General features: G+C 40.5%; 3 protein-coding genes across 3 annotated transcripts in view; 2 read left to right on the top strand and 1 right to left on the bottom strand.

The window, feature by feature from the left end:
• Positions 1-1,188: 1,188 nt before the first annotated feature.
• On the bottom strand, positions 1,189-15,005 carry Alg9 (alpha-1,2-mannosyltransferase Alg9). The gene is made up of 9 exons (XM_028316641.1): positions 14,772-15,005; positions 13,962-14,128; positions 13,462-13,648; positions 12,506-12,705; positions 10,618-10,895; positions 9,199-9,353; positions 8,407-8,591; positions 3,166-3,381; positions 1,189-2,305 (listed from the first exon to the last, which is right to left on the bottom strand). Exons 1-9 carry the CDS (start codon positions 14,861-14,863, stop codon positions 2,016-2,018), a joined length of 1,770 nt encoding a protein of 589 aa, XP_028172442.1. The 5' UTR covers positions 14,864-15,005; the 3' UTR covers positions 1,189-2,015.
• Positions 15,006-15,133: 128 nt separating this feature from the next.
• On the top strand, positions 15,134-17,369 carry LOC114361568 (uncharacterized). The gene is made up of 4 exons (XM_028316642.1): positions 15,134-15,364; positions 15,591-15,726; positions 15,996-16,132; positions 16,620-17,369. Exons 1-4 carry the CDS (start codon positions 15,260-15,262, stop codon positions 16,782-16,784), a joined length of 543 nt encoding a protein of 180 aa, XP_028172443.1. The 5' UTR covers positions 15,134-15,259; the 3' UTR covers positions 16,785-17,369.
• Positions 17,370-18,548: 1,179 nt separating this feature from the next.
• mus101 (mutagen-sensitive 101) overlaps positions 18,549-24,282 on the top strand; it is a gene marked incomplete at its 3' end in the record, with an annotated part of 31,278 nt that continues 25,544 nt past the window's right edge. The window contains exons 1-6 of the mRNA XM_028316656.1: positions 18,549-18,773; positions 18,856-19,007; positions 19,260-19,392; positions 19,711-19,818; positions 20,885-21,144; positions 24,013-24,188. Coding sequence (XP_028172457.1) covers positions 18,684-18,773; positions 18,856-19,007; positions 19,260-19,392; positions 19,711-19,818; positions 20,885-21,144; positions 24,013-24,188 — 919 coding nt within the window. The remainder of the gene's footprint in view (positions 18,774-18,855; positions 19,008-19,259; positions 19,393-19,710; positions 19,819-20,884; positions 21,145-24,012; positions 24,189-24,282) is intronic.

The raw sequence follows: 24,282 nt of genomic DNA, 5'->3' as shown, positions 1-24,282 counted from the left end.
CTATATTGTTTCATAGCTACCCTGATGAGGAAAAAAATCGCGATGGCGTCTGTTGTACAGTCATGCACAACAGTGTTAAATAAATATTATTAAAAAAATCACATTTTACAAAATAATAATGAATGAAACAACAATTTATATTGAAATTTCTTTTAATAAAATTCATAATTCATACAATTATTGTACATAATTACAACATTACGTCATGTATCCTATAAAAATGCAATGTGATAGTATAAAAGTTTCTGAATAATTTAAAATGCACGTTTTATATGAAAGGAAGACATGTGACATTTTGTTAAAATCCAAAAGATTATTTTATTCAATTAAAAAGAGCTGGTATGAGTGTTTTTGTTCACTCTCTTGCTGACGGTTTAAAAAAAAAGGTACAGACAAACTAAACACTGTGTATAATGTATCTTGTAGTAGTAATAATTGGTGCTATTTTACATCAAACACGTATTATAATATGAAATAGAAAATTTATGTGGCAAATTATTAATTTTGAAAACAAAAAAAACATCTAAGAACAGAGGCAAAAATTCGATATTAAGGCTGGGTTGCACCATCTTACGTTAACTTTGACAAACGTCAAAAATCTTTCTAATTCCATACAAAAAGCTCCGGTTATCGTTTGGTTACGGTCAAAGTTAGGTGGTGCAACTCAGCCTAAGATATGACGTGTCAATAAGTCACCTTTTGGAAATCGGTATGGTCTTAATCTAACAATTAACAGCTAAGTACATAAATTAACGTAAATTATTGCACTAAAACAAGCTCGCATTTGGTATAAAATTGAAAAAACTCGTTAGATGACTAGCATCAATTTACATTTAGTTTAGTTTATTCTATTATAATAATTTGTTTTTGCTGAATTATTAATCCTGAACAATATTAAATATGTTTTCATCATAAATAAAATAACTATACATTATAGAAGATATAAAGTGGTTGGTTAAGCCTAGGCGCAGACCATCGATTTTTCGTCGGCCGATAGTTTAGTCGGGCAGTTGATCAGTATGGGCATGTATGGAGGTGCGCACATTACACCGATTCGATTTGGCCGATTCTTCATACAATTTAAAATCGGGCACAACTATCGGCCAAATAAAAATCGGTGGTCTGCGCCTAGTCTAAACCGATGGGAACTTCTACTAGTGATAAAACTCAAAGCTTTATTTGTCTAAAATTTGTTGTTTCATGCATTCGTTATAAATATTCACAATTATATTCGTTACCTTATTCTAAGTTTACCCATGATTCGACTACTCTCTTTGCTATTACAACGAATGACAAAATTATCATTGTACCAATTTACGCTGTTCCATTTTTGTTTGTTTTTTAATGTAAAATACAGTGATAACCTAAATTCGACCTTATTTACATGATATGTTTGCGTGTAATTTTAATTATACATCTTTCACAACTTGTCTGTCTCACGCGAACACATTTCCATATAACTATAGTTGCTGATCGAAAGCGAAGGACAATCGTAGTCTCATCGAAATTTACGATTTTAACGAGTCGATCTATCGTTTGGCAGAACTAGGTACATGTAATCTTTTGAAACTTTTTGTTTTGTAAATTATTGTCTATAGAAAAAAATGAGAAGATTATTTTGGTATTACAGTATAAAACTTTCACTGTCAGAAGTATTATCCGAGTGTCAGTCTCGTTGCTTATTGAAATTCAATTATTATATTGATTAATTAGTATGTACTTACTTAAATTATTATTTGTGTGAATCTAATCTGACATCGAAAAAATGGCCACTAAACAAAAGTAGTTTGAAAACATTTTTCGGAAAAAATATTTCAAATATGCTTTACAATAGTATTTACAAACCTCTAAGTTGACTTAGGTTTTATACAGTGCAAAGATTTGTTAGTTATCTATAATTACCATTGATGGACTGAATTACTGCACCATCACTTCAATCGAGAAGTTTCTTACTTTCTTTACCCGACTTAGGTCCACCAAGATATTCAATGGCCAATCAAATTTGAACCCAATTCCTATGCAAATAGCATTTTATTCCTTAACAGATACAAATTAGCGTAAACGTTATGTTTGCTTGACAATATCGGGACGTAGAAAGCTCTGAAGACTTGGTGCGATTTCTCCGCGTCGAGTATAGGAACTGAGTCTATGGTTTCCCATAGCGGGTCTTTATGGTAGAACGGCTGTAGTGGTGTGGGTTTTCCGATGTCGGAATCGACGAGGTAGTGGCACTGAGACGGTTGGACGTAGGTTCGGTTATCCCCTTGGTTTAGGTCGTTGAAGTATGGATGGATGAGGCGGGTCGCTGTGAAAGATAGTGGATATTAGCAAAAATATCTGTTTAATGTAAATAAAGATTTAAACCGGTAAAAAAATCAATTTTTTTAACCAGATTATAATTAACTTATCGATTGATATGCTTTGTTTTTTTTCTGCAATATAATCAAATTAATAAAATTTCAGACAATATACAGTCCATACAATAAGGAGAAATATTCAAAAGCCAAAACAGTCAGTCTTACATCATAAAAATAAAAAAGAACTATCAATTTTACACATGCAGCCGAACCCACTGCGAATTAGGTCGGATAGGTGTGTCAAGTTTGGTAATTGATACTGTCATTAAATTGAGATTTGAGACACTTTTATGAATGCACAAGATGCTATAGATATTTTTTATTCCAAATGAAACAGTGATATTACTTGTTCGCATACAACGTACTACGCGGTTAGGAACAATTTTTTAATTTTTTTAAATAGTATCGATTCTAGACCATTCTTATTTTACACTTTCTTAATCATTGAGCTTCTAGAGCAAAGATGCCTAAAATTCCATGAAATAATATCGATTAAAACAACAAACGATCAATGCCTCAATGTTTTACTTCCATAGGCAACTGCGAACACAAAGGAAGAATGAATGAATCTATACTAATATTATAAATGCGAAAGTAACTCTATCTGTCTGTCTCTCATTCACGCCTAAACCACTGCACCGATTTTGATGAAATTTGGCATAGAGATAGTTTGAGTCCCGGGGAAGGACATAGGATAGTTTTATCCCAGTTTTTGAAACAGGGACGTTCGCGATAAAGTTTTTCTGTGACAGACAAAATACCATGCGGGCGAAGCCGCGGGCGGAAAGCTAGTATTTAAATAACTTACCATTTTTCGCATCAGCGTACGGCGCAGGCAGCTGTCCATTAAATTCGCTGGGTATGAACCGTATCTCGTAGTTCTCAGGCAGGTGGAAACTGGACGGGGACCGGTACCATTCCTTCCCAAAGCAGACGTACTCGGTATCGGTGGTTTCGGGGAGCGATCGTAGTATACGCATCGGCCCGTGGTAGTTGGTGTATAGCGCTCCGATGCGGGATAAGCCTGATTCGAAATAAAATAATTATAAATAATATAAATAAATAATTTGTTTCTGTATATAACTTAGCCTAGATAAGTACACGTTTGGTTTCAATTAAAATTAGTGTAATAATAATAATAATAATAATAATAAATACACTTTATTGCACACCAAACAAATAACATAAAAGAAGAAAAGGAACACACAAGGTACAATTAGGCGGTCTTATCGCTATGAAGCGATCTCTTCCAGACAACCTATGGTGAGGACAGTTACTTGAAACAAATATGAAGGGGTAGGCGGTGTCGACACTAAAGAAAGAAATTATAATAAAAGGCATACAATTTAAAACAAAATAATACATACAAATAATACACAAAATATATTAATATATATATATGTACATATATAAATTATAATATATACTTACATACAGTAGTGTAGTAATTAATAATACCTAAACTAAGCAAAATATTTTGCCTGTATCTTAGTTATCTATTTTAAAAGTGCTTACTAACAGTATGAAAATATTAATGACAAACTAAAAACAAATACATTTACTGCTAAACTAAAACTTAACAACTAGGTGAGCATTATTTTTACAGTGACCTAAATTATGTAATTATTACAAGTTACAGTTTTCTGCGTCTGTGTAAACAAATAACAAGATTGCGAGTTACGTATTCCTGATTCTTACTCTTATAAAGAGTCAATCTTTGTACAATACCGCAGCGTTAGGCTCCCTCATAGTCAATTGAGCTGATATATCTTGATTTATTTTTAATTATGAATATAATAACAAATATAATCTTTGGACAATCTTTTTGACAAACAAAGCAAATTGCTGAATAAATAAGATATACGTCATAAAGGCAAGCCGCACGGTAGCGCACGCTGAGTCCCTGTTCCCCGAAATGGCGCGTTACGTCACAATTGAGTAGATTTTTTACTCAAAAGTTACGTCACGCGACATTTCAACTCAATATGTAATTATTCGATTATGAAAAAAATAATTAAAACATGTGTCCAAAAGACAATGCCGGAAATTGGCGTCTTTTTTTTATNGTGGTAAGTTTTATATGTGCTTCGGCGTTTTGATGAAGTGCCGAAGTTAGCCGAGTGGTGTAGAGATCCGAAGTTCAAACTTCAGAATGCTTCAAGCACTTTGACTCGGGCTCTTTACCGACAACAAACGGAAGTCTGACGAGGCGAAGTAACTCGAAGCGAAGTTCATGTCCACACTATCTATTTCAGCCAACTTTGCGAGTAATGTAGCTGAGGAGGTATTCCTCGAAACGCACCTATTTTGAGGCGCACCTACTGAAGCGCACCTAAACTATTCCTTAGCGCGCCTATGTTTATTATTACTATAAATATTTCGAAGTGTATGTCTACTAAGATGAATAAAAAGTACCAGGGCAACATAACATAGGTGCTAGCTGAGGTATAAAGCTTGGACGAGGAAGCGATATGCGAGCTAGGGGCGGAGGTGGGGGGCGCGGGCGGCTCGCACGCGCTCGTGCCGATGGACTTTGATCCTTCGGAACTGGTCACAAGGGACGCCGAGGCTGTAACTGTGTTTTGGGTGGTAAGTCATACGTCACTCGCTTCGGCGCTTCGAAGTAAGTTTAAAGCGTGTCTATACTGTGTACGTGGTCGGCCGCGGGCGCGGGCGGCTCGCACGCGCTCGTGCCGATGGACTTTGACCCTTCCGAGCTGGTAACAAGGGACGCCGAGGCTGTAACTGTGTTTTGGGTGGTAAGTTCTTGATACGTCACTCGCTTCGGCGCTTCGAAGTAAGTTTTAAGAGCGCGTCTATACTATGTATGTGGTCGGCCGCGGGAGCGGGCGGCTCGCACGCGCTCGTGCCGATGGACTTTGACCCTTCCGAGCTGGTAACAAGGGACGCCGAGGCTGTAACTGTGTTTTGGGTGGTAAGTGTTTATTTAATACGTCACTCGCTTTGGGGCTTTAATGAAGTAGCGAAGTTAGCCGAGTAGTGTGTTCAAACTTCAGAACGCTTCAAGCCCTTGGGACTCGGGCGCTTTACCAACACGAATCGGACGTTGGGAGAAGAGTGAAGTGTCATTCGCTTCGGCGCTTCGAAGTAAGTTAAGAGCGCGTCTGTACTATGTTCTTCTGCCAACATCGCGAGTAACGTAGCTGAGGTATGAAGTTTGGACGAAGAAGCGATATGCAAGCTAGGGGCGGGCGGCTCGCACGCGCTCGTGCCGATGGACTTTGACCCTTCCGAGCTGGTCACAAGGGACGCCGAGGCTGTAACTGTGTTTTAGGTGGTAAGTTCTTGATAGGTCACTCGCTTCGGCGCTTCGAAGTAAGTTAAGAGCGTGTCTACACTATGTACGTTGGCGGCCGCGGGCGCGGGCGGTACGCACGCGCTCGTGCCGATGGACTTTGACCCTTCCGAGCTGGTCACAAGGGATGCCGAGGCTGTAACTGTGTTTTGGGTGGTAAGTTCTTGATACGTCACTCGCTTCGGCGCTTTTATGAAGGGCCGAAGTTAGCCGAGTGGTGTAGAGATCCGAAGTTCAAACTTCAGAACGCTTCAAGCACTTTGACTCGGGCTCTTTACCGACAACAATCGGAAGTCTGGCGTGGCGAAGTAACTCGAAGCGAAGTGCATGTCCACACTATCTATTTCAGCCAACTTTGCGAGTAATGTAGCTGAAGAGGTATTCCTCGAAGCGCACCTATTTTTGAGACGCACCTACTGAAGCGCACCTAAACTATTCCTTAGCGCGCCTATGTTTATCATTACTATAAATATTTTGAAGTGTTATAAAGCTTGGACGAGGAAGCGATATGCGAGCTAGGGGCGGAGGTGGGGGCCGCGGGGGGCGCGCTGGCGGCCGCGGGCGCGGGCGGCTCGCACGCGCTCGTGCCGATGGACTTTGACCCTTCCGAGCTGGTCACAAGGGATGCCGAGGCTGTAACTGTGTTTTGGGTGGTAAGTCATACGTCACTCGCTTTGGCGCTTCGAAGTAAGTTAAGAGCGCGTCTATACTAAGTATGTGCGTTGTTCAACTTCGCGAGTAATATAGCTGAAGTATGAAGCTTGGACGAAGATGCGAGCTAGGGGCGGGCGGCTCGCACGCGCTCGTGCCGATGGACTTTGATCCTTCCGAGCTGGTCACAAGAGACGCCGAGGCTGTAACTGTGTTTTGGGTGGTAAGTTCTTGATACGTCACTCGCTTCGGCACTTTGATGAATTGCCGAAGTTAGCCGAGTGGTGTAGAGATCCGAAGTTCAAACTTCAGAACGCTTCAAGCACTTTGACGACTTTTCTTCTGCCAACATCGCGAGTAACGTAGCTGAGGTATGAAGCTTGGGCGAAGAAGCGTTATGCGAGCTAGGCGCGGGCGGCTCGCACGCGCTCGTGCCGATGGACTTTGACCCTTCCGAGCTGGTCACAAGGGATGCCGAGGCTGTAACTGTGTTTTGGGTGGTAAGTTCTTGATACGTCACTCGCTTATGATGATGATGATGATGATGATGATGACGCACCTCTCCTCCTTGTGTGGCTGCGGCATGAAGACGGCCAGCCACAGCGCGAGCGGCATGAGGTCGAGCCAGTAGGGCGAGCAGAAGTGATGATGATGATGATGATGATGATGATGACGCACCTCTCCTCCTTGTGTGGCTGCGGCATGAANACCAAACTTTGTTTTTTGATTACAAAATAGTGTAATAAACCAAACTTACTATGACATGTATACCTCTAAACTCAGTCTGAACTGAGTTACGAGCATTAGAAGTTTGATGATTTTCATACTAGATTTGCTTTTTGCGCGCAAAGTTTTGTAAGAAATTGCAACAAAATAGTGAGATTGTGTGTGTAAACAAACAACATCATCCATTAAAGGCTCCAGACATCAGTATGGAGCAGAATCAGCGCAATAAAAAAATAGCGCAATATTTTGTTGCAATTTCTTACAAAACTTGCGCACAAAAAGTAAATCTAGTATGAAAATCATCAAACTTCTAATGCTCGTAACTCAGTTCAGACTGAGTTTAGAGGTATACATGCCATAGTAAGTTTGGTTTATTACACTATTTTGTAATCAAAAAACAAAGTATGGTCGATGGCCGCGCGAAAAAAAAAAGACGCCACTTTCCATACTAAATCTGGCATTGCCATTTTTTTTATTATCTGTCTGACGGACTAAATAGAACTTCGATTTCATTACCCAGTCATCACCCCTATCATGCTTCAGCAGTAGACATTAAATAAAAATCTTGATGATGATGACAATGTCTCAGTGAAATCTAAAAACTCCTCTTTTATCGCAATAATACGCTTTCAGGATATCAGTGTCCCAACACTAGTTTTTAGCGGCCCAACGAAACTTTTTAAATTACGTTTGAATTAACTGCTTTGTAGTTTGACATCAGTTTCAACTTCCAGAAGCAAGTTAATACGGTCATCACAAAAATCGGCCCACCTACGTTTTACAGGAAAACTCGTTTCTACTGACACAATCATGGTGTCCCAACAATATTGGTGTTATTTGAAAGCTCAATAAATATCCTTAAAGAAAAACACATTTAATTTCCTGATAAACGATTAACATATACAATTAATGTGACTTGAAAAACTTGAAAAAAGACCTCACTTTGGGCTCACCTCTGGGATCAATTAGACCAATTTTTATGGTTATAAAACCAAATAATGATCTCACGTGTCCTCTTTAACAGATGGATAGCGATTAATCCCAACTTAACAGTTTTATAGCCATAAAAGTTGGCTCAAGCGTAACTACCTATTTTTTGAAGAAGTGACTCTGGATTCTTCTACAGACACATTTTTGGGGTAAAAACCTGTCCTTTAATGAAATGAAGTTTAGAACTAGGCTTTTAAATGGTAATATAGTATAGTAATATTGGTGGGAAGTGGGGAAGCATACGTTTGAAAGTGCTTGTCGCGGGTGGGTCGATTTTTATGATGACCAGAGTATTATTGGACCTTAAGGCAACGTAGTAAGATCCAAAACAAACTAGTAAATAACGCCTTACGCCTTTCAACTCACCCAAAGTCCCAGTCCAAATAATACAGATGATCATGATCTGGCCAGTATAAGCCAGGTAGTGCCGTCTCTCTCGCTCCTTCCGCCACTGGAATAGCTCCGTCCCTACCGCGAAGGTCATCTTTTGTAAGCAGTCAAACGCTATGGCACCGGCCAGGACGATTAGACTGTATGCTGGGTACAGGAATCTGAAACGTGTTACGTAATAAATAACGATCATTGTGGAAAAAATATTTTATACAAAGTATGTTAAGAATCTACGATTGTAATGTAAATGAATGGTAAATTCTGTGACTCTTATATAATGCAAATTGATAAGGACTGGAATTGGACAGCAGAGGTCTCAGAATGCCCCCTGAGGAACTCCGAGGCCCCAGAATGTTACCATGAACTCCGCTGTTTTAACCGAGCAGATCAAACGATTGCGGCTCTTGAGATACATTATTGGAAAGCAGGTAGGAGACCAATTTACAGATTGGTTTTTAAGATTAAGATTTGAAGATTGCTAAAATCTTTGGATTGTAGAACGAATATGGAAATCGGGCGAAGTGTTAACTTTCAAGGAACATTAACTATGATTTGTTCTTCCTTCGGCTATTTAAGTGTATTGTTACCCCTAACGGGAAGTTTTCGTTAACAGCACGGCTGGTGATGTTCTGAATCTGATGATATACCTCTGTTCCTAATTAATACAGTTGCATCATGAAGACTACCAGCGAGAGTGATGATGATGAGGTCGAGCCAGTAGGGCGAGCAGAAGTGATGATGATGATGATGATGATGATGATGACGCACCTCTCCTCCTTGTGTGGCTGCGGCATGAACACGGCCAGCCACAGCGCGAGCGGCATGAGGTCGAGCCAGTAGGGCGAGCAGAAGTGCGCTCTCATAGAACGGTGGTACATCGCGGTGCAAGCCAGGAGTAGCAGCGGACTGGATAGGGCTAGCACCTGGGGAACAGTATAAATAAACCTATATTTAGTGAGCTGCCACACTGGCGGATTACAAGCGTTTTTAAAGCGGAGCGGCGTCGCGTGTCTGCGACAGTGGCGCGTCTTTCCATTCTATACATAGCCAGAACGCAAGGGTGTGAAACTAATCGAGTATAGTTTGGATATGACTTTTTTATAAAATATGTAGATTCAGTAAAATAATAATATATTATGTAATAATTAATTAATTTAAAAATGGCATCACCGTACGTGATACTACATAGGTAGTTCTTATTTCTAATCTCGAGGACAAAGCACGAGCATAATAAATGTAATAATTTTAAATATAATTCCATATTTTACTAAATCAAATCAACTAAACACACTCTAGTCAACTGTAAGTGGTGTAGTATAGTTTGGAGCGAAGACGGAATCCATCCACGATACAAACTATACACGATCAGTACGCAAAATTCGTGTATAGTTTGTAGTGACCGATTTACAAAGGGACATTCCAAAATATACACGAGCAGTTTCCTATGGGTGCGTTCTGGCCATGTATAGAACGGAAAGACGCGACAGTGGCGGATTGCAAGCGTTTTCAAAGCGGAGCGGCGCGGACGCTCCGTTTTGAAAACGCTTGCAATCCGCCAGTGTGGCAAGGCCCTTAGACCTTTTGATGCAAATGCACGAGAACTAAGATTCGAAACGACAAATTAATTTTGTGTTGATAGTCATTTATTGATCCATTTGGTCCATTTTTCGAAGGCTATATACAGGGTGTTTGGTAAATGGGTATATGAACCGACACTAGCCCATGTTAACATGGGCATGTTAAATGGTATGGTGAAGTCAGAAATTTGATATCATCATTTTAATTTCTTTAATTTTCATACAAAATAAATTTTATAAAATCCGATTTATATGAAAATTAAAATAATTAAAATGAAGATATCAAATTTCTGACTTCACCATACCATTTATATGCCCATGTTGACATAGGCTAGTGTCGGCTCATATAACCATTTACCTAACACCCTGTATAAGCATCACATATTAAAATCACGCCACGAACCGCTAGGAGCGGAGCGTCAATGAAAAATGTTGCAGAAACGGGATAAGTTATTCAAATAATTTTCACGCGTACGAAGTCACGGGCACAGGTAAGTGAGATTCCACACAAGGTTCGACAGTGCGTTGCGTCGGCACTGCACATCTTATCAGTCTTATTTACAACATTATTTATCATCATCTAAATTCTAAACAGTACACTGCCACTCACCCAAACAACATTGAAGTTCAAGAACCCATTGACGAAGTAGTAAGTCCATGGTTCCACACCATACAAATCCGGTCCGTGGTCAGTGAATATGTTGTACGCCACAATATTCCATGGCGCCACCACCAGTCGGCCATAATGCCACGAGTCAATGATGACGGTGGGAGTCAGGATGACGATGAGGGAGATGGCCGACCACTTGAAGAACTCCACGTATTGCCGCTTTATGAAGAGCATGTCGATTGCTATGGGCACGCCTAGAAGCGCTGTGAAGGGCCAGCCTGGAAAATTAAGTAATTAAAAATTAATAAACTCGTTTATTAGAGAAGGAAAGTTAATACATAATTCGTCATTTTGCTATAGGAGTTTTTTTTAAGCAAAGCAAGGTATTTGACCACAATCGCACCTGGTGTTAAGTGGGATGCAGTCTAGGATGGTACATATCTGACTATTTATCATTTATAGTTAGTATGTTATATCGTTCATAACAACTGGAACTTTAAGGCTCCAGAATTAGGTCCAAATTTTGTAAAGCGGCGGCTTTTCCATGCACCCCAGTGTCTTAGAAAAGAAATGTACCGTACGAGTAGTAGTCGACATTGCTTCGTCTCGGCTGTTGCCTCCTTCAACTATGGGAATTGTCCATAGAAGTTGTTTGTTGGCTTGATTATCGCTGGTCGTTTTCAGCATGCCAGCCTGCCCTTATTATCACCATATGAGATGCCGACGGATTAGCAAGTTGAAGTGGCAATGGGCAGGGCACATATCACGCAGAACTGACGGCCGATGGGGCAGCAAAATTCTGGAGTGGAGGCCACGTAGACGTACCGCAGCGTGAGACCTTCTGCCCAGATGACCTCATACATTCATGATGATAATGAAGATGTACAGAATTTAGCTTGTATGCTTTACTAGATCGTCGGTCCACCTAGTAGGAGGCCTGCCCACGCTACGTCTTCCAGCCCGTGGTCGCCACTCGAGAACCTTTCAGACCCAACGGCCGTCGTCTCTACGAGCTATGTGCCCCGCCACTGCCACTTGATTTTAGCAATTCTGCGAGCTATATCGGTTACTTTGGTTCTCCTGCGGATCTCCTCATTTCTGATTCGATCACGCAGGGAAAATCCGAGCATAGCCCGCTCCATCGCCCATCGCTCCATTTGGGTGACCTTGAGCCTTTTTATGAGGCAGCAGTGTACTCACTTATGATCACGGAGGCGGCCGTCAGCGCCACGGCCGGTACAATTCTACGAGCTATATCGGTTACTTTGGTTCTCCTGCGGATCTCATTTCTGATTCGATCACGCAGGGAAACTCCGAGCATAGCCCGCCCCATCGCCCTTTGGGTGACCTTGAGCCTCTTTATGAGGCAGCAGTGTAATCGGCAAGACCTGGAGCGAGATCAAGCGCGAAACTCAAGACCGAACGCGATGGAGGACTGTTGTGGACGCCCTCTGCCCCATCTAGGGGACATAGGACCTTAAGTTAAGAAAGCTCAAGGTCACCCAAAGGGCGATGGAGCGGGCTATGCTCGGAGTTTCCCTGCGTGATCGAATCAGAAATAAGGAGATCCGCAGGAGAACCAAAGTAACCGACATAGCTCGCAGAATTGCTAAAATCAAGTGGCAGTGGGCGGGGCACATAGCTCGTAGAGACGATGGCCGTTGGGGCAGGAAAGTTCTCGAGTGGCGACCACGGGCTGGAAGACGTAGCGTAAGCAGGCCTCCTACTAGGTAGACCGACGATCTGGTAAAGGTCGCGGGAAGAGCCTGGATGCGGGCAGCGCAGGACCGTTCATTATGGAAAACATTGGGGGAGGCCTTTGTCCAGCAGTGGACGTCATTTGGCTGAAACGACAGGACCTTAAGTCAAGTAAGTCAAGTGTACTCACTTATAATCACGGAGGCGGCGGTCAAAGCCACGGCCGGCGGGTACCGGCGGCGCCACCAGCAAGCCAGTGCGGCGCCGCCCAACGCCAGGCTCCAAGCTGAAGGCAGCATGGCCGCGCCCGCCGCCCAAGCACCTGCCGCTGGGAGGGTGAAGAAGAGCCATAGCCGGCCTACGTGGACGCCGAACTCGTGGCATATGGCTCTGAGTGATAAATAAAATACAAATTCTTTTTTAACATAAACCAATAAGTACACACGCCCACACTGTTAACTATCCAATTCCGTTTTTGCTCTCGCTCAAATCAAATGGCGATTCTTTGCGATAGAACGAGATACGATAGACTTTTAATGGGCAGTTAACACTGTTGGCGATAGTACCTTCACTGGTCGGGTTTTTATTGGCAGTCAAGCTGTAGATCCTGGCTACACAGGAGTTGCAGCGGTGTGAACGAGAGGTTGAATAGTCCCGTTTATTACCATAAAAGTTCGGGAGCTTAAGATACAAATTCGAAGCCAAATACACACACAACAGTAGGCGACTTATAGATAGGTAAGTGGCAAAACTTGTGAGTTGAAATTTCAAAAGGTCTTCGCTCGGGCGTTTTTTTTTTGTAGAGAGTTACTTAGCTACGTGAAGGAATTAGATTTTCGGAGCGATGAAAAAGTGCCACTTGTTTAGGTAGGCTGGTTTCTATTTGTTTCTATATCTTCAGTGACGTGTCGAAGGGAACAGAAGAAATACATAAACAATCATAACATGGAACACACATAGTATAAGAACGAATTGCTATACTAACGCCAAAACGGGTCATTAAAAACTTATCTCCATGCAACTTGGTACTATTTATTGACTGTTTTGAAACTAAATAAAGGTAAAAAAACTTATTTTTTTCAATAATTATAATAGAAATTCCATAGAAAATCAATGAACTTGCTCAATAAACAAATTTCAACTTACTTATAAAACATAAGTTCGGCACAAGCGGTCAGAATAGCCAGGATGTGTCTCAGTGCGTAGAACACTGCAACCGGAGTCATCATTGTGGAGAGTATCTTGCCTGGGACTGCAAACAGCCAGAGAGGCATGTACGATCGGATCGCATACGCTGGACTGTACTCCCATGTTTGAAGACCATTTCCGTACACTGTAACATAGTAACAGGTGATTTGTACATGTTGAAGGGAAATTAGAGTAAAGATATTGTTAAAATTCATTGAAGTATTTATAATACTACTTTGTACTGCTTATGTTCATCAGGGATAATATAGGATTCTAATGTTTCAAATCGGTCCTGTAGTTTTGGAGCCTATTCAATACAAACAATGAAATCATTCCTATTTAGAAATATATGTGTAGATGTAAATATAAAGGTTAAAATATATTGCCCAACAGCAAATCTTGACCTCAAGTAGAAATAGTTGGAATAATAGAAATTGTCTCTAAAAGTAAAAACAAACCTAGGTAATGTAGAGGTTCCCAATAGTTGTAGGTCTCGTCACAATCCGATATGTGGCCGTATTGTGCTGACAAGAGCCGGACAGTGAGCAACAAAACTAAAGCCAATGCCCCACCCGGGTATCCTATGCTACGAAGATCTGAAGGTGCACTGGTCACGAGGTATTCTCTGTAAAATCAAAAAGATATGGTTGGGTTACACTATCTTACTTTAACTTAAACGAACATCAAACGCCTGTCAAACTCTACAAAAAACACAAGTTGTGGTTATAGTTACGGTTAAAGTAAAGTGGTGCAACTCAGCCTTATATCACATTCAATCCTTTGCTTGTTAAAAATATTGTTTTATTGTTTGAGGATTTATTATTATTCTCTACCAAGCAACTAAGGAACATGCAGAGTATAACAATGGTCTTTGTGTTCATCGAATTAATGTTGTGCCCCAAAAATATATCTATTTACTTAACGTAGAAATGGTTAACACTTCCTAAAAATGTTAAAAGATAAATGCTAATTATACAAAAGTTTTAGAACACACAAATGTAAAGAATGTTTTAAATTAACAAAAAATGTTGGCGGGATACACAAAAAGAATTAAAACGCGTCGTTTATCGTCAGCAAAGCGCTTTACCTTCGTCGGCGCGGCGGGCGTCTGGATAAACGCCAAACCAATGTGGTCAACAAAAAATAAAAAGAAGCGAAAGAACTGAGATTAAAAGCTTATCTATCAACGAAGCAAGATGTTCAAAACGTGTTTTAAGAACACAGAATACTTTGTTCGTGTTAATAACAAGCACTTTTCGTTCTTTTACCCTTCGCTAGCTTTTCTTTTCCCTTTGAAACTTGCACCCCTTTTAGCGCCATTCTTGTTGTGAATACTCCTTTGACGCGCTGTTAACGGCATCGGGAAAGCTAAATTACAAACGAATGCATCTAATAATAGCTAAGACGAGGTGAGATCTAATTTTCAGGCCCGGAAAATCGTGAAAACGCAAACCCAATTTCCACACGTACAACTTGACAAAAACTGAGCTGGCTACAGCTGTCAATATGACATTATGTTGACTGTTTACGAAGATAGTTGTTTCCACAAAAACCTCAGATAAAAGTCGCATCAGTAGAAAGGACCCTTAAATAAAAAAAACACACATTGATTGATTATGCAAAAAAAAAGAAAGTCAGTCAAGTCGTCCGTCAACTTCAATTTTGAGAGGTTACCCCAGATGTGAACGTGTGATTTTGGGTTTTGTTTACGAAAATACGAATTCTGTATTCTATTTAAACAAGTTTAAGTGAAAATATGTTGTACGACGATTTCAAACCTATAGTCGATTTGGTGTTAAATAACTGGACAGCCTTACAACTTGCGGTTGAACATGGCATGGGTGCACCAGGCGGGGAAAAAGTATGTAAATTTAAGTAAATTTAATATTAATTCGTTTAAATTAACAAAAAATAAGCTATAATTTCAAAAGAGATAACATACAATTTCGTTACAAATAAATTTCAATAAGCTTACCCTTACTCAAAAATCAACACTAACTTGTGCTATTTTATTTTGTAGCTTCTATAATTTAACCCAAATATTATAGAGATTCCAAAAATACTAAGAATAACGTTTTAACTTTCAGACTGCCCAGCTGATGTCAGTTTACATAGCAAGGTTTTGCGTGGAGAATGTAGTAGACATCCCAGAACTAACAGAAGTTATTGAGGATCTTATGGACGAAGAATTTGACACCGTATGCCATGACAACTCGCCAAAAGGTTTGTTGATTTTGTAATAACTTTGTTTTTAAAAATAGTTACTGAGTTTCTAGTGCTGCTTCTTCTCAACACTGGCCCATATTACTGTCCTGTCATTCTTGTGGCGGAGTTTTGGGCTGACACTGTGTAGGTTTATTGTCGACAGGACAAGAAGAAGAAAGTGCTTTTTGGGAGCTTACTTGCATAAATAAATTATTTAATTAAATTGATTTCATTTATAGTTTATTTAATTAAAAATCTGTGTGCTTAACCCTGACTGTAATTTACAGAAATAGCATCAGTTCTCCTTATGTTCCTGAGTTTGCTGAAGGAGGGCCAGCACGATGAGCTGAGAGCTAGAATCGAAGCTATGCCCAAGTGCCAGAAGTGGCTCAGTCAGCCGATACATGAATCAGTACCTCCTCAAGTAAGTTGTTACTACATGCATTATTTTACAGGTAAATGTAATTTAATTATAAACTACAGAGCTTCTCAGTGGGGTATTCTCTAAGGCAGTGGCCACCTTAGCTAGGCCCACTGGATTTCCAAAGGTTGATGATGAAATAATCTATACTAATATTATAAAGCTGAAGAGTTTGTTTGTTTACTTGAACGCGCTAATCTCCGGAACTGCTGGTCAGATTTGAAAAATTCTTTCAGTGTTAAATAGCCCATTTATCGAGGAAGGCTATAGGCTATACAACGTCACGCTGCGATCAATAACAGCAGTGCAACAATGAAAAATGTTGCGAAAACGGGTTTTCACGCGTACGAAGTCGCGGGCACAGCTAGTACAAAATATTTTAAAAAATGTTTTTAAAAAAATTAACATTTATTTATTAATAATCCAATCATTTCAGAACAATAACATATAACTTTAACATTAACACTAATATGCATATTACCACTTTCAGTACCATGGGAATCCAGATGACGACACAACTAGTAGCAGTGGAGAAGATGATGACCAAACAAATGGAGAAGTGGCTTCATCATCCCACCAAAATAACGAACCCGAACCAATGGATGAAGACGTTGAACCCGGCTGGACGGTAGTACGGACACGGAGGAGGAAATAGACTAGCAACACAATTAATCATATTATAAGTTTGTTATCAGTTTAGATTCACGATAGAAGAATGGATGAGACCATTTTGTTAGGTTCTGTGAAAAACCAGCTTAATGGCAAGCGTACACTTTGTGTGATAGTGGTTAGAGTGTAATGATTATGACACCTCTAGTCACCATTAGATGCTGAATAAATGTACAACAACTAATCAACTTAATACTGATATTTTTACAATAAAATTCTCTGGCACCTTACAAGCAAAGTAAATTGTGACAATTTGAAACAGCTGTGGATAGTGTTTAGTTTTAAATATAAAACTTTTTATTGATCAACAAAAGTAAATAATTCCTCAATCAAGTACCTACCGGTATAGATTTTATATGTATAGAAGTAGTACTTGCATTAAATAGAATGATTGTAATGTAATAATATTAATATGCTTGTTAAAGTGAATGTTAGCTAAATTGTGCTAGCCTTACTTAGGGTGCAACTTAGGATCATGCAATAAATATTATAGATATGTTTTGTATCTTGAATATGTATACTTTTTGCCTGTGAGAGTTAGACATCGATGTTTTAAATCATGATGATTTGTTGAACTAAAATATTTGAATTATAAACACCACATATCACTATTTACTGAGATTAGTTCGCCTGATTCATAATAACAATCAATGTACTTTTGTTTGTTTTGTTAGAAATAATAATTTACACATATTATTATGTACTTAGTATGTGAAGGTACAATTTATACATTTTTGTAGATACCTCAGGAGATGGAAACAATTTGGCATTCTCTCATCTTAATAAAATATAATATTCAAAGCATATTTTAAGATCTAAAAGTAAAAATTATAGAAATATAGTTTCCAATCGTCTATTTAATACCAATTCTGTGTAAGTAGATAAAATTATTTTTACTTCGTTGATATTTAGGTGCCTATGTACTAGTAGGTAAAAATGTTGCGTGTATTTATTTTTATTAAAGTAACGTATTTAAATGTTAATTGTCTTTTATTCCTATCATCCGAGCCCGAGGAAGGAAGCCCATCTGGTGCATTTATGCAAACGTTCAATGTGTTCTCTGTTTTACCAGAAATAGTTAATCAATCAATCAGAAGTACCCACAGTAGAGGCCCTGAGGCCGGTTGCTACTCATCTTTGAACGAAACGATTTTTCGCTGTAGTTCGACGGCATCGAGATCGGGCTTGTTGAAGTCAACGGGTGTCGGATTCACTATCTCGTCCATCGGTCCATCCAACCAGTCAGGAGACAACGGTTTCGAAATGATTGAACAAATTTCGCTGGCACCGGCGTCCTATGAAAAATTTTAACACCTTACTTTGGGGCTAGCTGGCGATGTGTGAAATTGTCCAAAGATTTATTTATTTATTTATGTTACAACCTTAGATTAATAAAACTTTTATTAATCTAAGGTTACAACAGTAACGTAAATTCAACGTATTTGATTGTTGCAAACCCCAGTCCGCCCCCGGTGAGATACCCTGGAATTTAATGTCTTTGATTTCTTTAAAATCAATTTGAATCGGTTTAGCAAGGAACAATGGAAAGAAGAGTTAATTATTTAAAGAAGAACGGTTCGGGCTCATACTAAGGATAAGGTTCGGGTCAACTAAATTCCTTGTTCCCCTGTTGTCCCCTCTATTTCAAACCTGGCTAAACTGTTAATCTCCAGTCAATAAACACATTTTTTGATTAAACGTTAAAATATGAAATGTCATAAATTTTGAATGAACGAATGGAGGAGGGAAAACGGAATTTTACAAGTTGTCAAATATTTTGTAAACATTTGGCGGAATTTTATTGTAAAAATGTCGTAAAACCTATTAATTTCTGCAAGTCTAATTAAAATTAATACGACCTTGGTGTATTCTTAAGCTGTTGAAAATGGGTGATGAAATTAAAGTTGCGTTTATAATACCGAAAGACTGTAACAGTGAAAATGAGTGCTCGGAAGACATGCAACTTGCTTTTGTTGTAAGTTTTATAACTTTTACTATACATTTCATGGCTGTTATTGCATATAACTAAAGCTAATTACTGTAATTATGATTAAAAGGCCTGCGAGCAGCATTGCGGGGGCGGTCTCACAGCCCAATGGATAAAAGAAAAATGTTGGAATTTCTTCACAGGACTAACGAAAAAAGATGTTTTCGTTATGTCCCAGTTCGAAGGCGAGTTGTATGATAAACTTAGAACAACAAAGTGTTTGTAAGTAAACTTTTGTTTATCCTAAAATGTGAATTAAATGATCAAAAACCAATATCTTTTTTCTAACCTTTACATGTTAAAGGTATTGCAGTGATAAGGTATTGCACATCTAGTGACTAGTCACTGAATATTATTTATTCAAAGAATACTAACATTTTATTAAAATCCTATAAAATGCATACCTATTGTTTGCTTGTTTTGTTTGTGAAGTAGTTTCACTCAACTTAGGTGGTGTTGTTTTTCTTTTACCAGAATTGTGGGTCCCAGATGTTTGTCATGTTGTCTAACTGAGGGTATACCCATACCCTCAGGCCCAGAGCCAATCTTCACTATAGCCATGAAAAGTCTTGTAATTACTGCAAGTGGACTGACCAAACAGAAAAAGGTATGATATGAAGTAATGTTGCAATAGTTCTGCCAATGGAATTTGGACTAAAAACATGTTAGCATTGAGTTCACAGGCGCGGATCCAGCCCTCAAAAAAGGTTGTGGGCACAGCCACCAAAAATTAGCAAAGTGAGAGTTTGATCACTACATGCCCGCACATACATACATGCCTATCGATCTTATCAATAGATCATAATTAAAACAAGCAAATTAGGGTTGTGGGCATGCCCACAGTTCCCACTACGGTGGATCCGCGCCTGTGAGTTCAGTTGCTTATAGCAAAGATAAATTTGTAAATAGTGCTGTATTTTTACAGGAAAATATAAAGAAAAAAGTCCACTGGATGGGAGGTCTATACAGTACAGTTTTAACTGATGACACTACACACCTTGTTTCCGATACTGTCCTTTCTGACAAGTATATTGTAAGTAACAAATCATTTACTCAATATTCCCTACTTACTTTTGATTTCAATTTTATTGCTTGATTCAGTTTTAAAATCTAATTAGATCTTAATATCGACGGCAGAAAGCGATTTTGTCGTATCTCAAAAAGTCCGATTTTACACCAGAGCAAAAAAACTGTTTTAAAAATTCATAAATCTTAAATTAAGAAAGTTAGAAAGCTGAAATTTCACATGTTTTGTCTACTAATTAAACTTTATTTAATAAAGGTGATTGGAATAATCTAGAGTTACTACTTCATTGACTTTTGACTAGTTACAGCAATTGATTTTTTAATGTCGAGCTGCAGAAATGTTGTATCAGGAAGGTAAAATGTATGGCTTATTTAAGTTGACTTCAATTCCCAGGCAGCGGATCTGCTGTATCTCAAAGAAACGATAAACTGTACAGGGCTATTTAGCTGTATGGACCTTATAATGAAATAACTTTCTACATTTGAAATGTTTTATCTACAATAAGAGTCAGAGATGTGAAAACAATAAAATACTGTATCTTTTTCTTAACTGTTTTATTTAAATTTTAAGAATGTAATGGCACAAAAAAATCAGTCTGTTTTTTAATTATAATAATCAGTCCGACAAAAATATTCTTCTTTATTAGTTTATCTCTCTTCTTCATTAATTTTAAGAAGCATACACTTTCTCTTTAAAAGTTTAACAATCAGCCTGCCATAGTTTTTCTTCTTCATTAGTTTCAACAATCAATCTGCTAAATTCAGTATTAGTTTTTAAACTAAATAAAAATAATCATCATGTTACTTTTCCTTCTTTGTTCATTATCACACAACATTAACTATAATAATAAAGAAATCGCAGTAAGGAACCATAGACTTGGCACGACTTTGTCTAGATTTCATTACTTTTTAGAGATAAACAAGCAGCTCCATCGAGACTTGGCTAGTTTTTTACAAAATGTTTTTGGTGGGATTCAATATTCCTTACTTACTTTTGATTTCAATTTTATTGCTTGATACAGTTTTAAAATCTAATTAGATCTTAAAATACAAGTAATTCCTTTATTTATCAGAAATCGGTAGAAAAAGGAATACCAGTCATGAGTGAGACATGGGTGGAAGCCGTTTGGGAGGCATCCATGAACATGAACATCAACGGTTCGTCGTCGGAGTTCGATAGCCACAAGTTGCCACCGTTTGCGAACTTGCAAGTCACCACGTCAGGCATTTCAAAGAAAGATAAACACATGATTATGAAGCTTGTGAGTGAACACGGTGGATCTTTTTCTGGGGCGTTCCAGAGCGAGACAACCGATGTGGTGGTGTTAACAAAGTAAGTCTCTTAGAAAAGCTTTCATTAAAAGTATCCTATTGATACACAGGTGTCTTAAAATGGGTGCATCAATTGCTATGAGAGAAAGCTTGGCTGATGCTTTATCAGACACACAAGAGATAAAATATAATAGTATGTTCATTTATTTTGTTGGGCTACCTTTAAGTGAGCTGTCACACTGGCGGATTGCAAGCATTTTCTAAGCGGAGCGGCCACGCATTCGAGTGAGCATATGCGAGGTTACTCGAGGCGGAAACGTTGCGCATCCGCGACGTGTTTGCCGCGCAGCCGCGACGTCTCTGCCGCGCAGTCGCGACAATTTCGCTGCGTGGCCGCTCCGCTTTGAAAACGCTCATAATCCGTCAGTGTGGCAGGACCCTTAATAAATAATAATATAAATATCTTTGGATAATCTCACACAGCGCCATCTAGCCCCAAAGTAAGCAATTAATATGCTTGTGTTATGGGTGCTAGCTTAACGGATATACTACTTATATACTTTTTTTTTTAATACATACATATTATACATAGTAACACCCCGACCCGTCACAGAAATTAAAATTCATCATTTCAATTTCTGCCCGGCCGGGAATCGAACCCGGGACCTCTCGGCATAGTAGTCCGTTCTGAACCACTACACCAAACGGCCGACTATTAGACCCTTATCTACTTATCTTTATTTACAGGGAAGGCATAGGCAGTGAGAAGTACAAGGCAGCCCTAGAGTACGGCAAGGCGTGCGTATTACCGTCGTGGGTCAAAGACTCGGCGGCGCGCGGCGTGTCGCTCCCGCTGACGCAGTACCGCGTGTGTGGCGCGTCTACGTCGTCGCCGCTCGCCGAGCACCGCGCGCCCGACATGAGTGAGTGACGTAGCGTGTGACGTCACACGCAGTAGGCGGCGCTAGAGCACGGCAGGCGTGTGCACCGCGCACCCGACATGAGTGAGTGACGTAGCGCGTGACGTCACACGCGCAATAGGTGGCGCTAGAGCACGATAGGCGTTTTCACCGCGCGCCCGACATGAGTGAGTGACGTGTGACGTAACCAACCTTCAAGTGAGTACGGCTCGTCCACAGTCATCGTATCTGGCTGCGAGCTCTTGAATCCGACTGCGAGCCGCCTTCGTGCTCGCAGTGATACCGCCACTCGGCGGGTCGCTGCGATCTCCCTGCGAACCACGCGCGAGCAGCTCGCAGCGGGCTCGTGCCTATGTACTCACTTGATACAGTGTCTGATACATTACATGCTACACGGCTAGATGAGTACTCTAGAGTACTGCCCGCGTGGGTCAGAGACTCGGCGGCGAGTTCACGTCGTCGCCGCTCGCCGAGCACCGCGCGCCCGACATGAGTGAGTGACGTAGCGTGTGACGTCACACGCGCAGCAGGCGGCGCTAGAGCAATAAGAGTGGGTCAGAGACTCGGCGGCGCGCGGCGTGTCGCTCCCGCTGGCGCAGTACCGCGTTTGTGGAGCGTCTACGTCATCGCCGCTCGCCGAGCACCGCGCGCCCGACATGAGTGAGTGACGTAGCGCGTGACGTCACACGCGCAGTAGGCGGCGCTACAGCAGTATAGTCTGGCCTGTGAGCACGTAGAATTTTGTCCAATGACTCGCACACTCACTGCGGGCGCCCGTCGCACAGTCGCGATAGCAATATAATTATGCGCGAGCGATAAGGATGGGTAGCTTGGGGTCATTGGACAAAATTCTACGTGCTCACAGACCGGGCTTTAGGCGTGGGTCAGAGACTCGGCGGCGCGCGGCGTGTCGCTCCCGCTGGCGCAGTACCGCCTGACATGAGTGAGTGACGTAGCATGTGACGTCAGACGGGCAGTAGGCGGCGCTAGGCAGGGTACTCACCTGCCATGTAGCACGTAACGTAGCATGTGACGTAACCAACCTTCAAGTGAGTACGGCTCGTCTACGGTAGGGTTGCCATAAGTGTGGGGACTCAGACGGGGACATTTAAAGAAAAACTATTAAAGGTAGAAAAAAGGAGCTTTTATTACAACAATAGGTATTAATCAACATTAACCAAAGTATTAAGTATCTGTCAACATTTTTTAATTAGCACACGTTCCCCCTTAGTCTTACTAATATAATGGTTGTATATAGAGATGGGTTTCCACCCGGGTAAAAACCCACATGAGGGTAAAAACCCAATAAAAACCCGTTTCATTCCACCCGTGGGTGTTTACACCGGGTGAAAACAAATAATTTTATAATTATTTCAATTGGTATCTTTTNTCGATATACAAGTAATTCCTTTATTTATCAGAAATCGGTAGAAAAAGGAATACCAGTCATGAGTGAGACATGGGTGGAAGCCGTTTGGGAGGCATCCATGAACATGAACATCAACGGTTCGTCGTCAGAGTTCGATAGCCACAAGTTGCCACCGTTTGCGAATTTACAAGTGACCACGTCAGGCATATCAAAGAAAGATAAACACATGATTATGAAGCTTGTGAGTGAGCATGGTGGATCCTTTTCTGGAGCGTTCCAGAGCGAGACAACTGATGTGGTGGTGTTAACAAAGTAAGTAGAAAAGCCTTCATTAAAAGTATCCTATTGATACACAGGTGTCTTAGAATTCATGCATCAAACTGCTATGAGAGAAAGCTTGGCTGATGCTTTACCAGACATGCAAAAGATAAATTATAATAGTATGTTCATTTATTTACTTAGCTGTACCTTTAAATGAGCTGCCACACTGGCAGATTGAAAGCGTTTTCTAAGCGGAACGACGACGCGAAGCGGAAACATTGCGCATCTGCGACGTTTTCGCTGCGGGGCCGCTCCGCTTTGAAAACGCTCGTAATCCGCCAGTGTGGCAGGGCCCTAAACTACTAATCATTATTTACAGGGAAGGCATAGGCAGTGAGAAGTACAAGGCAGCCCTAGAGTACGGCAAGGCGTGCGTATTACCGTCGTGGGTCAAAGACTCGGCGGCGCGCGGCGTGTCGCTTCCGCTGGCGCAGTACCGCGTCTGTGGAGCGTCTACGTCATCGCCGCTCGCCGAGCACCGCGCGCCCGACATGAGTGAGTGACGTAGCGTGTGACGTCACACGCAGTAGGCGGCGCTAGAGCAATAAGAGTGGGTCAGAGACTCGGCAGCGCGCGGCGTGTCGCTCCC

This window comes from Ostrinia furnacalis, unplaced genomic scaffold (assembly GCF_004193835.3).
Source record: "Ostrinia furnacalis isolate ACB-3 unplaced genomic scaffold, ASM419383v2 OfSCF5820, whole genome shotgun sequence".
NCBI lineage: Eukaryota > Metazoa > Arthropoda > Insecta > Lepidoptera > Crambidae > Ostrinia > Ostrinia furnacalis.
This window is presented reverse-complemented; position numbering and strand designations above follow the sequence as displayed.

Excerpts from the sequence above, each read along its gene's own strand:
- Alg9 (XM_028316641.1), bottom strand. The coding sequence starts at position 14,863 with ATGCCGTTAACAGCGCGTCAAAGGAGTATTCACAACAAGAATGGCGCT. Across the intron at positions 10,896-12,505 it reads CGCCGCCTCCGTGATTATAA|GCTGGCCCTTCACAGCGCTT; the intron begins GTGAGTACACTT and ends TTAATTTTCCAG. Across the intron at positions 3,382-8,406 it reads TATTTGGACTGGGACTTTGG|GCTTATCCCGCATCGGAGCG; the intron begins GTGAGTTGAAAG and ends ATTTCGAATCAG.
- LOC114361568 (XM_028316642.1), top strand. The coding sequence starts at position 15,260 with ATGTTGTACGACGATTTCAAACCTATAGTCGATTTGGTGTTAAATAAC. Across the intron at positions 15,365-15,590 it reads GTGCACCAGGCGGGGAAAAA|ACTGCCCAGCTGATGTCAGT; the intron begins GTATGTAAATTT and ends TTTAACTTTCAG. Across the intron at positions 16,133-16,619 it reads ATGAATCAGTACCTCCTCAA|TACCATGGGAATCCAGATGA; the intron begins GTAAGTTGTTAC and ends TACCACTTTCAG.